This window comes from Natator depressus, chromosome 24 (genome assembly GCF_965152275.1).
Source record: "Natator depressus isolate rNatDep1 chromosome 24, rNatDep2.hap1, whole genome shotgun sequence".
Taxonomy (NCBI): domain Eukaryota; kingdom Metazoa; phylum Chordata; order Testudines; family Cheloniidae; genus Natator; species Natator depressus.
In genome coordinates this window covers 19057639-19075251 of record NC_134257.1, presented here as the reverse complement: position 1 = coordinate 19075251, position 17613 = coordinate 19057639, and the positions used below count along the sequence as shown (strand labels likewise).

The 17613-nt window shown below is 56.0% G+C and overlaps 1 protein-coding gene across 1 annotated transcript; it reads left to right on the top strand.

Moving 5' to 3' along the window:
* Nucleotides 1-2149: 2149 nt before the first annotated feature.
* Nucleotides 2150-9082, top strand: LOC141977318 (uncharacterized). The gene is made up of 2 exons (XM_074938734.1): nt 2150-4349; nt 9062-9082. Exon 1 carries the CDS (start codon nt 3269-3271, stop codon nt 4301-4303), a length of 1035 nt encoding a protein of 344 aa, XP_074794835.1. The 5' UTR covers nt 2150-3268; the 3' UTR covers nt 4304-4349; nt 9062-9082.
* Nucleotides 9083-17613: the final 8531 nt, after the last annotated feature.

Sequence of the window (17613 nt, the reverse complement as noted above, 5' to 3'; positions counted from 1 at the left end):
GGTGTGTGTACTAGGAGGGGTATCTGGGGGATGCTGGGGGGGTGTGTGTACTAGGAGGGGTATCTGGGGGGTGCTGGAGGGGTGTGTGTACTAGGAGGGGGTATCTGGGGGATGCTGGAGGGGATGTGTGTAGTAGGAGGGGGTATCTGGGGGATGCTGGAGGGGTGTGTGTAGTAGGAGGGGGTATCTGGGGGATGCTGGAGGGGTGTGTGTAGTAGGAGGGGGTATCTGGGGATGCTGGAGGGGTGTGTGTACTAGGAGGGGGTATCTGGGGGATGCTGGAGGGGTGTGTGTACTAGGAGGGGGTATCTGGGGGATGCTGGAGGGGTGTGTGTCCTAGGAGGGGGTATCTGGGGCATGCTGGAGGGGTGTGTGTACTAGGAGGGGGTATCTGGGGGATGCTGGAGGGGATGTGTGTATTAGGAGGGGGTATCTGGGGATGCTGGAGGGGTGTGTGTACTAGGAGGGAGTATCTGGGGGATGCTGGAGGGGTGTGTGTACTAGGAGGGGGTATCTGGGGGATGCTGGAGGGGTGTGTGTCCTAGGAGGGGGTATCTGGGGCATGCTGGAGGGGTGTGTGTAGTAGGAGGGGGTATCTGGGGGATGCTGGAGGGGTGTGTGTACTAGGAGGGGGTATCTGGGGAATGCTGGAGGGGTGTGTGTCCTAGGAGGGGGTATCTGGGGGATGCTGGAGGGCTGTGTGTACTAGGAGGGGGTATCTGGGGGATGCTGGAGGGGTGTGTGTAGTAGGAGGGGGTATCTGGGGCATGCTGGAGGGGTGTGTGTACTAGGAGGGGGTATCTGGGGGATGCTGGAGGGGTGTGTGTACTAGGAGGGGGTAACTGGGGGATGCTGGAGGGGTGTGTGTAGTACGAGGGGGTATCTGGGGGATGCTGGAGGGGTGTGTGTACTAGGAGGGGGTATCTGGGGGATGCTGGAGGGGATGTGTGTAGTAGGAGGGGGTATCTGGGGAATGCTGGAGGGGTGTGTGTAGTAGGAGGGCTTATCTGGGGGATGCTGGAGGGGTATGTGTACTAGGAGGGGGTATCTGGGGGATGCTGGAGGGGTGTGTGTACTAGGAGGGGGTATCTGGGGAATGCTGGAGGGGATGTGTGTACTAGGAGGTCGTATCTGGGGGATGCTGGAGCGGTGTGTGTATTAGGAGGGGGTATCTGGGGGATGCTGGAGGGGTGTGTGTACTAGGAGGGGGTATCTGGGGGATGATGGGGGTGTGTGTGTACTAGGAGGGGTATCTGGGGGGTGCTGGAGGGGTGTGTGTACTAGGAGGGGGTATCTGGGGGATGCTGGGGGGGGGTGTGTACTAGGAGGGGTATCTGGGGGGTGCTGGAGGGGTGTGTGTACTAGGAGGGGGTATCTGGGGGATGCTGGAGGGGATGTGTGTAGTAGGAGGGGGTATCTGGGGGATGCTGGAGGGGTGTGTGTAGTAGGAGGGGGTATCTGGGGGATGCTGGAGGGGTGTGTGTAGTAGGAGGGGGTATCTGGGGATGCTGGAGGGGTGTGTGTACTAGGAGGGGGTATCTGGGGGATGCTGGAGGGGTGTGTGTACTAGGAGGGGGTATCTGGGGGATGCTGGAGGGGTGTGTGTCCTAGGAGGGGGTATCTGGGGCATGCTGGAGGGGTGTGTGTACTAGGAGGGGGTATCTGGGGGATGCTGGAGGGGTGTGTGTAGTAGGAGGGGGTATCTGGGGGATGCTGGAGGGGGTGTGTGTAGTAGGAGGGGGTGTCATAAATAGAAAGGGAAGGGTAAACCCCTTTAAAATCCCTCCTGGCCAGAGGAAATCTCCTGTCACCTGTAAAGGGTTAAGAAGCTAAAGGTAACCTCGCTGGCACCTGACCAAAATGACCAATGAGGAGACAAGATACTTTCAAAAGCTGGGAGGAGGGAGAGAAACAAAGGGTATGTGGGTCTGTCTACATTCTGCCTTTGCCGGAGATAGACCAGGAATGAAGCCTTAGAACTTTTAGTAAGTAATCTAGCTAGGTATGTGTTAGATTATGATTTCTTTAAATGGCTGAGAAAAGAATTGTGCTGAATAGAATAACTATTTCTGTCTGTGTATCTTTTTTGTAACTTAAGGTTTTTGCCTAGAGGGGTTCTCTATGTTTTGAATCTAATTACCCTGTAAGGTATTTACCATCCTGATTTTACAGGGGGGATTTCTTATTTCTAATTACTTCTATTTTTATTAAAAGTCTTTTTGTAAGAAAACTGAATGCTTTTTCATTGTTCTCAGATCCAGGGGTTTGGGTCTGTGGTCACCTATGCAAATTGGTGAGGCTTTTTATCCAACATTTCCCAGGAAAGGGAGGGTGCAAGTGTTGGGAGGATTGTTCATTGTTCTTAAGATCCAAGGGTCTGGGTCTGTAGTCACCTAGGCAAATTGGTGAGGCTTTTTACCAAACCTTGTCCAGGAAGTGGGGTGCAAGGTTTTGGGGAAGTATTTTGGGGGGAAAGACGTGTCCAAACAGCTCTTCCCCAGTAACCAGTATTTGTTTGGTGGTGGTAGCGGCCAATCCAAGGACAAAAGGGTGGAATATTTTGTACCTTGGGGAAGTTTTGACCTAAGCTGGTAAAGATAAGCTTAGGAGGTTTTTCATGCAGGTCCCCACATCTGTACCCTAGAGTTCAGAGTGGGGGAGGAACCTTGACATGGTGGCAGAGTGGTGGGATTAACCTGAAATCATTTTGAGATCCAGTTGAGATTTTTTTGAACTAGAAATACAGATTTTTAAAAAAAGGAAGTCCAGAAGCAGCTGAAACTGAAAGCAGCTTGTTTTTCTCTGCTTTGTGGCCAAGCAGAGACAAAAGGGGATTATCTTTGTGAATTGCAGGTTTTCTTTGCCTGGAGGCAGGGTACTTAACTCCTGCAGGGAAATTCACAGTCTTCCAACCCAGAGTTTTTTGTTTCCCTAAAAGTAAATAGAAGGAGGGGTGTTCTACCCATTTGCCTGGAGACAAAAGTGGCAGGGTTTTTTTTTTTGGATTTTGATTTTTTACAAGGAGCACAAGTTTAAAAAGGAAACTTGTTTTTTCTTTGGGCTGGGTAAACAGGTTTCAAAGTAGTTGGAAGTTTTTGCTTTGATTTGGGCCCAGAGCAGAGACAAGGGAATTGTCTTTTTCTGTAGGCTGACAATCACTATCAGAGAATAGGTATTCTATTCCAGCACAGCAAAATTTTACAGCCAAGTTTTGTTTGTTTATTTCTAAGCCTCGGGTGTAAAGTTAGTTAAAAACAGAGAGGTTAGGATGACAGAATCCACAGCACAACAAAAGATGGAATTAGCCAGATTTCAGGCTGAGGAAAAACAAAAGGAACATGAAAGACAGATAGAACTCATGCAGCTGGAAAAGGAGGTACAGAAGGCTGCCCACAGGAGGGAAATGGAGGCAAGGAAGCATGTGGAGGAGGAGAAGGAAAAAGAGAGGAAGCATGTGGAGGAGGAGAAGGAAAAAGAGAGGAAGCATGCACTGGAGATGGAGAAGGTAAAGGCTCAGCAGAATATACCAACAAACCCTAGCAATCCTTCTCCAGGTACCACTCCCCATCCCAGAAAGTTCCCCACCTACAAGGCAGGTGATGATACTGAGGCCTTCTTAGAAAACTTCGAAAGGGCCTGCCTTGGGTACAACATCTCTACTGACCAATACATGGTAGAGCTGAGGCCGCAGCTCAGTGGACCCTTAGCTGAGGTGGCAGCTGAAATGCCTAAAGAACACATGAACAAGTATGAACTGTTTAAATCCAAGGCGAGAGTCAGAATGGGGATAACACCCGAGCAGTCTCGTCGGAGGTTCAGAGCCCTAAGGTGGAAACCAGAGGTGTCATTTACCCGACATGCCTACCACATTGTGAAACATGGGGATGCCTGGATATCTGGAGCAAGTGTTGAATCTCCAGTAGATTTGCCCTTCCTAATGCAAATGGAACAATTCTTAGAGGGTGTTCCTGAGGAAATAGAAAGATACATCCTAGATGGGAAGCCCAAAACTGTAATCGAGGCAGGAGAGATTGGAGCCAGATGGGTGGAGGTGGCAGAGAAGAAGAAAACTGGTCGCAGTTGGAGCGGAGACCAGAAGGGACAACCCCAGACCACACCCTATTACCAGGGGCCGCCCAAAGCCCCACCTACCTCCCAAAGAACCCTCCAGACCCCTTATCGTCCCACCACCCCGTTCTCCAGCAACCCTCCTCGCCCCAGTGACCCGTCAGCTGGACGATGTTTTAAATGTAACGAGCTGGGGCATGTAAAGGCCAACTGCCCCAAGAACCCCAACAGATAACAGTTCATTGCACCGGAATCGCACCAGAGGTCCACAGGCTGGAGGGGTGTGTGTACTAGGAGGGGGTATCTGGGGGATGCTGGAGGGGTGTGTGTACTAGGAGGGGGTGTCTGGGGGGTGCTGGAGGGGTGTGTGTACTAGGAGGGGGTATCTGGGGGGTGCTGGAGGGGTGTGTGTACTAGGAGGGGGTATCTGGGGGATGCTGGAGGGGTGTGTGTACTAGGAGGGGGTATCTGGGGGGTGCTGGAGGGGTGTGTGTACTAGGAGGGGGTATCTGGGGGATGCTGGAGGGGTGTGTGTACTAGGAGGGGGTATCTGGGGGATGCTGGAGGGGTGTGTGTACTAGGAGGGGGTATCTGGGGGATGCTGGAGGGGTGTGTGTATTAGGAGGGGGTACCTGGGGGATGCTGGAGGGGTGTGTCCTAGGAGGGGGTACCTGGGGGATGCTGGAGGGGTGTGTGTACTAGGAGGGGGTACCTGGGGGATGCTGGAGGGGTGTGTGTACTAGGAGGGGGTATCTGGGGGGTGCTGGAGGGGTGTGTGTACTAGGAGGGGGTATCTGGGGGGTGCTGGAGGGGTGTGAGTACTAGGAGGGGGTATCTGGGGAATGCTGGAGGGGTGTGTGTAGTAGGAGGGGTTATCTGGGGGATGCTGGAGGGGTGTGTGTACCAGGAGGGGGTGTCTGGGGGATGCTAGAGGGGTGTGTGTACTAGGAGGGGGTGTCTGGGGGATGCTGGAGGGGTGTGTGTAGTAGGAGGGGGTGTCTGGGGGATGCTGGAGGGGTGTGTGTAGTAGGAGGGGGTGTCTGGGGGATGCTGGAGGGGTGTGTAGTAGGAGGGGGTGTCTGGGGGATGCTGGAGGGGTGTGTGTACTAGGAGGGGGTATCTGGGGGATGCTGGAGCGGTGTGTCCTAGGAGGGGGTATCTGGGGATGCTGGAGGGGTGTGTGTACTAGGAGGGGGTGTCTGGGGGATGCTGGAGGGGTGTGTGTACTAGGAGGTGGTATCTGGGGAATGCTGGAGGGGTGTGTGTACTAGGAGGGGGTATCTGGGGAATGCTGGAGGGGTGTGTGTACTAGGAGGGGGTATCAGGGGGATGCTGGAGCGGTGTGTCCTAGGAGGGGGTATCTGGGGATGCTGGAGGGGTGTGTGTACTAGGAGGGGGTACCTGGGGGATGCTGGAGGGGTGTGTGTACTAGGAGGGGGTATCTGGGGAATGCTGGAGGGGATGTGTGTACTAGGAGGGGGTATCTGGGGAATGCTGGAGGGGATGTGTGTAGTAGGAGGGGGTATCTGGGGGATGCTGGAGGGGATGTGTGTAGTAGGAGGGGGTGTCTGGGGGATGCTGGAGGGGTGTGTGTACTAGGAGGGGGTGTCTGGGGGATGCTGGAGGGGTGTGTGTACTAGGAGGGGGTGTCTGGGGGATGCTGGAGGGGTGTGTGTACTAGGAGGGGGTGTCTGGGGGATGCTGGAAGGGTGTGTGTACTAGGAGGGGGTGTCTGGGGGATGCTGGAGGGGTGTGTGTACTAGGAGGGGGTGTCTGGGGGATGCTGGAGGGGTGTGTGTACTAGGAGGGGGTATCTGGGGGATGCTGGAGGGGTGTGTGTACTAGGAGGGGGTATCTGGGGAATGCTGGAGGGGATGTGTGTAGTAGGAGGGGGTATCTGGGGGATGCTGGAGGGGTGTGTGTCCTAGGAGGGGTGTCTGGGGGATGCTGGAGGGGTGTGTGTACTAGGAGGGGGTGTCTGGGGGATGCTGGAGGGGTGTGTGTACTAGGAGGGGATATCTGGGGGATGCTGGATCGGTGTGTCCTAGGAGGGGGTATCTGGGGATGCTGGAGGGGTGTGTGTACTAGGAGGGGGTATCTGGAGAATGCTGGAGGGGTGTGTGTACTAGGAGGGGGTATCTGGGGAATGCTGGAGGGGGTGTGTGTAGTAGGAGGGGGTAACTGGGGGATGCTGGAGGGGTGTGTGTACTAGGAGGGGATATCTGGGGGATGCTGGATCGGTGTGTCCTAGGAGGGGGTATCTGGGGATGCTGGAGGGGTGTGTGTACTAGGAGGGGGTATCTGGAGAATGCTGGAGGGGTGTGTGTACTAGGAGGGGGTATCTGGGGAATGCTGGAGGGGGTGTGTGTAGTAGGAGGGGGTAACTGGGGGATGCTGGAGGGGTGTGTGTACTAGGAGGGGATATCTGGGGGATGCTGGATCGGTGTGTCCTAGGAGGGGGTATCTGGGGATGCTGGAGGGGTGTGTGTACTAGGAGGGGGTATCTGGAGAATGCTGGAGGGGATGTGCGTAGTAGGAGGGGGTATCTGGGGGATGCTGGAGTGGTGTGTGTACTAGGAGGGGGTATCTGGGGGATAGTAGGAGGGGGTATCTGGTGAATGCTGGAGGGGTGTGTGTACTAGGAGGGCGTATCTGGGGGATGCTGGAGGGGTGTGTGTACTAGGAGGGCGTATCTGGGGGATGCTGGAGGGGTGTGTGTAGTAGGAGGGGGTATATGGGGGATGCTGGAGGGGTGTGTGTACTAGGAGGGGGTATCTGGGGATGCTGGAGGGGTGTGTGTACTAGGAGGGGGTATCTGGGGGATGCTGGAGGGGTGTGTGTATTAGGAGGGGGTATCTGGGGGATGCTGGAGGGGTGTGTGTACTAGGAGGGGGTGTCTGGGGGATGCTGGAGGGGTGTGTGTACTAGGAGGGGGTATCTGGGGGATGCTGGAGGGGTGTGTGTACTAGGAGGGGGTGTCTGGGGGATGCTGGAGGGGTGTGTGTAGTAGGAGGGGGTATCTGGGGATGCTGGAGGGGTGTGTGTACTAGGAGGGGGTATCTGGGGAATGCTGGAGGGGATGTGTGTAGTAGGAGGGGGTATCTGGGGGATGCTGGAGGGGTGTGTGTAGTAGGAGGGGTACTTGGGGGATGCTGGAGGGGTGTGTGTAGTAGGAGGGGGTGTCATAAATAGAAAGGGAAGGGTAAACCCCTTTAAAATCCCTCCTGGCCAGAGGAAATCTCCTGTCACCTGTAAAGGGTTAAGAAGCTAAAGGTAACCTCGCTGGCACCTGACCAAAATGACCAATGAGGAGACAAGATACTTTCAAAAGCTGGGAGGAGGGAGAGAAACAAAGGGTATGTGGGTCTGTCTACATTCTGCCTTTGCCGGAGATAGACCAGGAATGAAGCCTTAGAACTTTTAGTAAGTAATCTAGCTAGGTATGTGTTAGATTATGATTTCTTTAAATGGCTGAGAAAAGAATTGTGCTGAATAGAATAACTATTTCTGTCTGTGTATCTTTTTTGTAACTTAAGGTTTTTGCCTAGAGGGGTTCTCTATGTTTTGAATCTAATTACCCTGTAAGGTATTTACCATCCTGATTTTACAGGGGGGATTTCTTATTTCTAATTACTTCTATTTTTATTAAAAGTCTTTTTGTAAGAAAACTGAATGCTTTTTCATTGTTCTCAGATCCAGGGGTTTGGGTCTGTGGTCACCTATGCAAATTGGTGAGGCTTTTTATCCAACATTTCCCAGGAAAGGGAGGGTGCAAGTGTTGGGAGGATTGTTCATTGTTCTTAAGATCCAAGGGTCTGGGTCTGTAGTCACCTAGGCAAATTGGTGAGGCTTTTTACCAAACCTTGTCCAGGAAGTGGGGTGCAAGGTTTTGGGGAAGTATTTTGGGGGGAAAGACGTGTCCAAACAGCTCTTCCCCAGTAACCAGTATTTGTTTGGTGGTGGTAGCGGCCAATCCAAGGACAAAAGGGTGGAATATTTTGTACCTTGGGGAAGTTTTGACCTAAGCTGGTAAAGATAAGCTTAGGAGGTTTTTCATGCAGGTCCCCACATCTGTACCCTAGAGTTCAGAGTGGGGGAGGAACCTTGACATGGTGGCAGAGTGGTGGGATTAACCTGAAATCATTTTGAGATCCAGTTGAGATTTTTTTGAACTAGAAATACAGATTTTTAAAAAAAGGAAGTCCAGAAGCAGCTGAAACTGAAAGCAGCTTGTTTTTCTCTGCTTTGTGGCCAAGCAGAGACAAAAGGGGATTATCTTTGTGAATTGCAGGTTTTCTTTGCCTGGAGGCAGGGTACTTAACTCCTGCAGGGAAATTCACAGTCTTCCAACCCAGAGTTTTTTGTTTCCCTAAAAGTAAATAGAAGGAGGGGTGTTCTACCCATTTGCCTGGAGACAAAAGTGGCAGGGTTTTTTTTTTTTGGATTTTGATTTTTTACAAGGAGCACAAGTTTAAAAAGGAAACTTGTTTTTTCTTTGGGCTGGGTAAACAGGTTTCAAAGTAGTTGGAAGTTTTTGCTTTGATTTGGGCCCAGAGCAGAGACAAGGGAATTGTCTTTTTCTGTAGGCTGACAATCACTATCAGAGAATAGGTATTCTATTCCAGCACAGCAAAATTTTACAGCCAAGTTTTGTTTGTTTATTTCTAAGCCTCGGGTGTAAAGTTAGTTAAAAACAGAGAGGTTAGGATGACAGAATCCACAGCACAACAAAAGATGGAATTAGCCAGATTTCAGGCTGAGGAAAAACAAAAGGAACATGAAAGACAGATAGAACTCATGCAGCTGGAAAAGGAGGTACAGGAGGCTGCCCACAGGAGGGAAATGGAGGCAAGGAAGCATGTGGAGGAGGAGAAGGAAAAAGAGAGGAAGCATGTGGAGGAGGAGAAGGAAAAAGAGAGGAAGCATGCACTGGAGATGGAGAAGGTAAAGGCTCAGCAGAATATACCAACAAACCCTAGCAATCCTTCTCCAGGTACCACTCCCCATCCCAGAAAGTTCCCCACCTACAAGGCAGGTGATGATACTGAGGCCTTCTTAGAAAACTTCGAAAGGGCCTGCCTTGGGTACAACATCTCTACTGACCAATACATGGTAGAGCTGAGGCCGCAGCTCAGTGGACCCTTAGCTGAGGTGGCAGCTGAAATGCCTAAAGAACACATGAACAAGTATGAACTGTTTAAATCCAAGGCGAGAGTCAGAATGGGGATAACACCCGAGCAGTCTCGTCGGAGGTTCAGAGCCCTAAGGTGGAAACCAGAGGTGTCATTTACCCGACATGCCTACCACATTGTGAAACATGGGGATGCCTGGATATCTGGAGCAAGTGTTGAATCTCCAGTAGATTTGCCCTTCCTAATGCAAATGGAACAATTCTTAGAGGGTGTTCCTGAGGAAATAGAAAGATACATCCTAGATGGGAAGCCCAAAACTGTAATCGAGGCAGGAGAGATTGGAGCCAGATGGGTGGAGGTGGCAGAGAAGAAGAAAACTGGTCGCAGTTGGAGCGGAGACCAGAAGGGACAACCCCAGACCACACCCTATTACCAGGGGCCGCCCAAAGCCCCACCTACCTCCCAAAGAACCCTCCAGACCCCTTATCGTCCCACCACCCCGTTCTCCAGCAACCCTCCTCGCCCCAGTGACCCGTCAGCTGGACGATGTTTTAAATGTAACGAGCTGGGGCATGTAAAGGCCAACTGCCCCAAGAACCCCAACAGATTACAGTTCATTGCACCGGAATCGCACCAGAGGTCCACAGGCTGGAGGGGTGTGTGTACTAGGAGGGGTATCTGGGGGGTGCTGGAGGGGTGTGTGTACTAGGAGGGGTATCTGGGGGGTGCTGGAGGGGTGTGTGTACTAGGAGGGGGTGTCTGGGGGATGCTGGAGGGGTGTGTGTACTAGGAGGGGGTATCTGGGGGATGCTGGAGGGGTGTGTGTACTAGGAGGGGGTATCTGGGGGATGCTGGAGGGGTATGTGTACTAGGAGGGGGTATCTGGGGGGTGCTGGAGGGGTGTGTGTACTAGGAGGGGGTGTCTGGGGGATGCTGGAGGGGTGTGTGTACTAGGAGGGGGTATCTGGGGGGTGCTGGAGGGGTATGTGTAGTAGGAGGGGGTGTCTGGGGGATGCTGGAGGGGTGTGTGTACTAGGAGGGGGTATCTGGGGGATGCTGGAGGGGTGTGTGTACTAGGAGGGGGTATCTGGGGGATGCTGGAGGGGTGTGTAGTAGGAGGGGGTGTCTGGGGGATGCTGGAGGGGTGTGTGTACTAGGAGGGGGTATCTGGGGGATGCTGGAGCGGTGTGTGTATTAGGAGGGGGTATCTGGGGGATGCTGGAGGGGTGTGTGTCCTAGGAGGGGGTATCTGGGGGATGATGGGGGTGTGTGTGTACTAGGAGGGGTATCTGGGGGGTGCTGGAGGGGTGTGTGTATTAGGAGGGGCTATCTGGGGGATGCTGGAGGGGTGTGTGTACTAGGAGGGGGTATCTGGGGGATGCTGGGGGGGGTGTGTGTACTAGGAGGGGTATCTGGGGGGTGCTGGATCGGTGTGTCCTAGGAGGGGGTATCTGGGGATGCTGGAGGGGTGTGTCCTAGGATGGGGTATCTGGGGATGCTGGAGGGGTGTGTGTACTAGGAAGGGGTATCTGGGGGATGCTGGAGGGGATGTGTGTAGTAGGAGGGGGTATCTGGGGGATGCTGGAGGGGTGTGTGTAGTAGGAGGGGGTATCTGGGGATGCTGGAGGGGTGTGTGTACTAGGAGGGGGTATCTGGGGGATGCTGGAGGGGTGTGTGTAGTAGGAGGGGGTATCTGGGGGATGCTGGAGGGGTGTGTGTAGTAGGAGGGGGTACCTGGGGGATGCTGGAGGGGTGTGTGTACTAGGAGGGGGTATCTGGGGGATGCTGGAGGGGATGTGTGTAGTAGGAGGGGGTATCTGGGGGATGCTGGAGGGGTGTTTGTACTAGGAGGGGTATCTGGGGGATGCTGGAGGGGTGTGTGTAGTAGGAGGGGGTGTCTGGGGGATGCTGGAGGGGTGTGTGTCCTAGGAGGGGGTATCTGGGGGATGCTGGAGGGTGTGTGTCCTAGGAGGGGGTATCTGGGGATGCTGGAGGGGTGTGTGTACTAGGAGGGGGTATCTGGGGAATGCTGGAGGGGTGTGTGTACTAGGAGGGGGTATATGGGGGATGCTGGAGGGGTGTGTGTACTAGGAGGGGGTATCTGGGGGATGCTGGATCGGTGTGTGTACTAGGAGGGGGTATCTGGGGGATGCTGGAGGGGTGTGTGTACTAGGAGGGGGTATCTGGGGGATGCTGGAGGGGTGTGTGTACTAGGAGGGGGTATCTGGGGGTGCTGGAGGGGTGTGTGTACTAGGAGGGGGTATCTGGGGGATGCTGGAGGGGTGTGTGTAGTAGGAGGGGGTATCTGGGGGATGCTGGAGGGGTGTGTGTACTAGGAGGGGGTATCTGGGGAATGCTGGAGGGGATGTGTGTAGTAGGAGGGGGTATCTGGGGGATGCTGGAGGGGTGTGTGTACTAGGAGGGGGTGTCTGGGGGATGCTGGAGGGGTGTGTGTACTAGGAGGGGGTATCTGGGGGATGCTGGAGGGGTGTGTAGTAGGAGGGGGTGTCTGGGGGATGCTGGAGGGGTGTGTGTACTAGGAGGGGGTATCTGGGGGATGCTGGAGCGGTGTGTGTATTAGGAGGGGGTATCTGGGGGATGCTGGAGGGGTGTGTGTCCTAGGAGGGGGTATCTGGGGGATGATGGGGGTGTGTGTGTACTAGGAGGGGTATCTGGGGGGTGCTGGAGGGGTGTGTGTATTAGGAGGGGCTATCTGGGGGATGCTGGAGGGGTGTGTGTACTAGGAGGGGGTATCTGGGGGATGCTGGGGGGGGTGTGTGTACTAGGAGGGGTATCTGGGGGGTGCTGGATCGGTGTGTCCTAGGAGGGGGTATCTGGGGATGCTGGAGGGGTGTGTCCTAGGATGGGGTATCTGGGGATGCTGGAGGGGTGTGTGTACTAGGAAGGGGTATCTGGGGGATGCTGGAGGGGATGTGTGTAGTAGGAGGGGGTATCTGGGGGATGCTGGAGGGGTGTGTGTAGTAGGAGGGGGTATCTGGGGGATGCTGGAGGGGTGTGTGTAGTAGGAGGGGGTATCTGGGGATGCTGGAGGGGTGTGTGTAGTAGGAGGGGGTATCTGGGGGATGCTGGAGGGGTGTGTGTAGTAGGAGGGGGTATCTGGGGGATGCTGGAGGGGTGTGTGTACTAGGAGGGGGTATCTGGGGGATGCTGGAGGGGTGTGTGTAGTAGGAGGGGGTATCTGGGGGATGCTGGAGGGGTGTGTGTAGTAGGAGGGGGTACCTGGGGGATGCTGGAGGGGTGTGTGTACTAGGAGGGGGTATCTGGGGGATGCTGGAGGGGATGTGTGTAGTAGGAGGGGGTATCTGGGGGATGCTGGAGGGGTGTTTGTACTAGGAGGGGTATCTGGGGGATGCTGGAGGGGTGTGTGTAGTAGGAGGGGGTGTCTGGGGGATGCTGGAGGGGTGTGTGTCCTAGGAGGGGGTATCTGGGGGATGCGGGAGGGTGTGTGTCCTAGGAGGGGGTATCTGGGGATGCTGGAGGGGTGTGTGTACTAGGAGGGGGTATCTGGGGAATGCTGGAGGGGTGTGTGTACTAGGAGGGGGTATATGGGGGATGCTGGAGGGGTGTGTGTACTAGGAGGGGGTATCTGGGGGATGCTGGATCGGTGTGTGTACTAGGAGGGGGTATCTGGGGGATGCTGGAGGGGTGTGTGTACTAGGAGGGGGTATCTGGGGGATGCTGGAGGGGTGTGTGTACTAGGAGGGGGTATCTGGGGGATGCTGGAGGGGTGTGTGTACTAGGAGGGGGTATCTGGGGAATGCTGGAGGGGATGTGTGTAGTAGGAGGGGGTATCTGGGGGATGCTGGAGGGGTGTGTGTACTAGGAGGGGGTGTCTGGGGGATGCTGGAGGGGTGTGTGTACTAGGAGGGGGTATCTGGGGGATGCTGGAGGGGTGTGTAGTAGGAGGGGGTGTCTGGGGGATGCTGGAGGGGTGTGTGTACTAGGAGGGGGTATCTGGGGGATGCTGGAGCGGTGTGTGTATTAGGAGGGGGTATCTGGGGGATGCTGGAGGGGTGTGTGTCCTAGGAGGGGGTATCTGGGGGATGATGGGGGTGTGTGTGTACTAGGAGGGGTATCTGGGGGGTGCTGGAGGGGTGTGTGTATTAGGAGGGGCTATCTGGGGGATGCTGGAGGGGTGTGTGTACTAGGAGGGGGTATCTGGGGGATGCTGGGGGGGGTGTGTGTACTAGGAGGGGTATCTGGGGGGTGCTGGATCGGTGTGTCCTAGGAGGGGGTATCTGGGGATGCTGGAGGGGTGTGTCCTAGGATGGGGTATCTGGGGATGCTGGAGGGGTGTGTGTACTAGGAGGGGGTATCTGGGGGATGCTGGAGCGGTGTGTCCTAGGAGGGGGTATCTGGGGATGCTGGAGGGGTGTGTGTACTAGGAGGGGGTATCTGGGGGATGCTGGAGGGGATGTGTGTAGTAGGAGGGGGTATCTGGGGGATGCTGGAGGGGTGTGTGTAGTAGGAGGGGGTATCTGGGGATGCTGGAGGGGTGTGTGTACTAGGAGGGGGTATCTGGGGGATGCTGGAGGGGTGTGTGTACTAGGAGGGGGTATCTGGGGAATGCTGGAGGGGTGTGTGTCCTAGGAGGGGGTATCTGGGGCATCCTGGAGGGGTGTGTGTACTAGGAGGGGGTATCTGGGGGATGCTGGAGGGGTGTGTGTACTAGGAGGCGGTACCTGGGGGATGCTGGAGGGGTGTGTGTACTAGGAGGGGTATCTGGGGGATGCTGGAGGGGTGTGTGTACTAGGAGGGGGTATCTGGGGGATGCTGGAGGGGTGTGTGTACTAGGAGGGGGTATCTGGGGAATGCTGGAGGGGTGTGTGTACTAGGAGGGGGTGTCTGGGGGATGCTGGAGGGGTGTGTGTAGTAGGAGGGGGTATCTGGGGGATGCTGGAGGGTGTGTAGTAGGAGGGGGTGTCTGGGGGATGCTGGAGGGGTGTGTGTACTAGGAGGGGGTATCTGGGGGATGCTGGAGCGGTGTGTCCTAGGAGGGGGTATCTGGGGATGCTGGAGGGGTGTGTGTACTAGGAGGGGGTATCTGGGGAATGCTGGAGGGGATGTGTGTAGTAGGAGGGGGTATCTGTGTGATGCTGGAGGGGTGTGTGTACTAGGAGGGGGTATCTGGGGAATGCTGGAGGGGTGTGTGTAGTAGGAGGGGGTATCTGGGGGATGCTGGAGGGGTGTGTGTAGTAGGAGGGGGTATCTGGGAGATGCTGGAGGGGTGTGTGTACTAAGAGGGGGTATCTGGGGGATGCTGGAGGGGTGTGTGTACTAGGAGGGGGTATCTGGGGGATGCTGGAGGGGTGTGTGTACTAGGAGGGGTATCTGGGGGATGCTGGAGGGGTGTGTGTAGTAGGAGGGGTATCTGGGGGATGCTGGAGGGGATGTGTGTAGTAGGAGGGGGTATCTGGGGAATGCTGGAGGGGTGTGTGTACTAGGAGGGGGTATCTGGGGGATGCTGGAGGGGTGTGTGTACTAGGAGGGGGTATCTGGGGGATGCTGGAGGGGATGTGTGTAGTAGGAGGGGGTATCTGGGGGATGCTGGAGGGGTGTGTGTACTAGGAGGGGGTATCTGGGGAATGCTGGAGGGGTGTGTGTACTAGGAGGGGGTATCTGGGGAATGCTGGAGGGGATGTGTGTAGTAGGAGGGGGTATCTGGGGGATGCTGGAGGGGTGTGTAGTAGGAGGGGGTGTCTGGGGGATGCTGGAGGGGTGTGTGTACTAGGAGGGGGTATCTGGGGATGCTGGAGGGGTGTGTGTACTAGGAGGGGGTATCTGGGGGATGCTGGAGGGGTGTGTGTACTAGGAGGGGGTATCTGGGGGATGCTGGAGGGGATGTGTGTAGTAGGAGGGGGTATCTGTGGGATGCTGGAGGGGTGTGTGTACTAGGAGGGGGTATCTGGGGGATGCTGGAGGGGAAGTGTGTAGTAGGAGGGGGTATCTGGGGAATGCTGGAGGGGTGTGTGTACTAGGAGGGGGTATCTGGGGGATGCTGGAGGGGTGTGTGTAGTAGGAGGGGGTATCTGGGGGATGCTGGAGGGGTGTGTGTACTAGGAGGGGGTATCTGGGGGATGCTGGAGCGGTGTGTCCTAGGAGGGGGTATCTGGGGATGCTGGAGGGGTGTGTGTACTAGGAGGGGGTATCTGGGGAATGCTGGAGGGGATGTGTGTAGTAGGAGGGGGTATCTGTGGGATGCTGGAGGGGTGTGTGTACTAGGAGGGGGTATCTGGGGAATGCTGGAGGGGTGTGTGTAGTAGGAGGGGGTATCTGGGGGATGCTGGAGGGGTGTGTGTAGTAGGAGGGGGTATCTGGGAGATGCTGGAGGGGTGTGTGTACTAAGAGGGGGTATCTGGGGGATGCTGGAGGGGTGTGTGTACTAGGAGGGGTATCTGGGGGATGCTGGAGGGGTGTGTGTAGTAGGAGGGGGTATCTGGGGGATGCTGGAGGGGTGTGTGTACTAGGAGGGGTATCTGGGGGATGCTGGAGGGGATGTGTGTAGTAGGAGGGGGTAATCTGGGGGATGCTGGAGGGGTGTGTGTACTAGGAGGGGGTATCTGGGGAATGCTGGAGGGGTGTGTGTACTAGGAGGGGGTATCTGGGGAATGCTGGAGGGGATGTGTGTAGTAGGAGGGGGTATCTGGGGGATGCTGGAGGGGTGTGTAGTAGGAGGGGGTGTCTGGGGGATGCTGGAGGGGTGTGTGTACTAGGAGGGGTTATCTGGGGATGCTGGAGGGGTGTGTGTACTAGGAGGGGGTATCTGGGGGATGCTGGAGGGGTGTGTGTACTAGGAGGGGGTATCTGGGGGATGCTGGAGGGGATGTGTGTAGTAGGAGGGGGTATCTGGGGGATGCTGGAGGGGTGTGTGTACTAGGAGGGGGTATCTGGGGGATGCTGGAGGGGAAGTGTGTAGTAGGAGGGGGTATCTGGGGAATGCTGGAGGGGTGTGTGTACTAGGAGGGGGTATCTGGGGGATGCTGGAGGGGTGTGTGTAGAAGGAGGGGGTATCTGGGGGATGCTGGAGGGTGTGTAGTAGGAGGGGGTGTCTGGGGGATGCTGGAGGGGTGTGTGTACTAGGAGGGGGTATCTGGGGGATGCTGGAGCGGTGTGTCCTAGGAGGGGGTATCTGGGGATGCTGGAGGGGATGTGTGTAGTAGGAGGGGGTATCTGTGGGATGCTGGAGGGGTGTGTGTACTAGGAGGGGGTATCTGGGGAATGCTGGAGGGGTGTGTGTAGTAGGAGGGGGTATCTGGGGGATGCTGGAGGGGTGTGTGTAGTAGGAGGGGGTATCTGGGGGATGCTGGAGGGGTGTGTGTACTAAGAGGGGGTATCTGGGGAATGCTGGAGGGGTGTGTGTAGTAGGAGGGGGTATCTGGGGGATGCTGGAGGGGTGTGTGTAGTAGGAGGGGGTATCTGGGGGATGCTGGAGGGGTGTGTGTACTAAGAGGGGGTATCTGGGGAATGCTGGAGGGGTGTGTGTAGTAGGAGGGGGTATCTGGGGGATGCTGGAGGGGTGTGTGTAGTAGGAGGGGGTATCTGGGGGATGCTGGAGGGGTGTGTGTACTAGGAGGGGGTATCTGGGGGATGCTGGAGGGGTGTGTGTAGTAGGAGGGGGTATCTGGGGGATGCTGGAGGGGTGTGTGTACTAGGAGGGGGTATCTGGGGGATGCTGGAGGGGTGTGTGTAGTAGGAGGGGGTATCTGGGGGATGCTGGAGGGGTGTGTGTACTAGGAGGGGGTATCTGGGGAATGCTGGAGGGGTGTGTGTACGAAGAGGTTATCTGGGGGATGCTGGAGGGGTGTGTGTACTAGGAGGGGGTAACTGGGGGATGCTGGAGGGGTGTGTGTAGTACGAGGGGGTATCTGGGGGATGCTGGAGGGGTGTGTGTACTAGGAGGGGGTATCTGGGGGATGCTGGAGGGGTGTGTGTACTAGGAGGGGGTATCTGGGGGATGCTGGAGGGGTGTGTGTACTAGGAGGGGGTATCTGGGGGATGCTGGAGGGGATGTGTGTAGTAGGAGGGGGTATCTGGGGGATGCTGGAGTGGATGTGTGTAGTAGGAGGGGGTATCTGGGAAATGCTGGAGGGGTGTGTGTAGTAGGAGGGGTTATCTGGGGGATGCTGGAGGGGTGTGTGTACTAGGAGGGGGTATCTGGGGAATGCTGGAGGGGATGTGTGTAGTAGGAGGGGGTATCTGGGGGATGCTGGAGGGGTGTGTGTCCTAGGAGGGGGTATCTGGGGGATGCTGGAGGGGATGTGTATAGTAGGAGGGGGTATATGGGGAATGCTGGAGGGGTGTGTGTACTAGGAGGGGGTATCTGGGGGATGCTGGAGGGGTGTGTGTACTAGGAGGAGGTATCTGGGGGGTGCTGGAGGGGTGTGTGTACTAG

Coding starts and splice junctions, on each gene's coding strand:
- LOC141977318 (XM_074938734.1), top strand. CDS start 3,269: ATGACAGAATCCACAGCACAACAAAAGATGGAATTAGCCAGATTTCAG.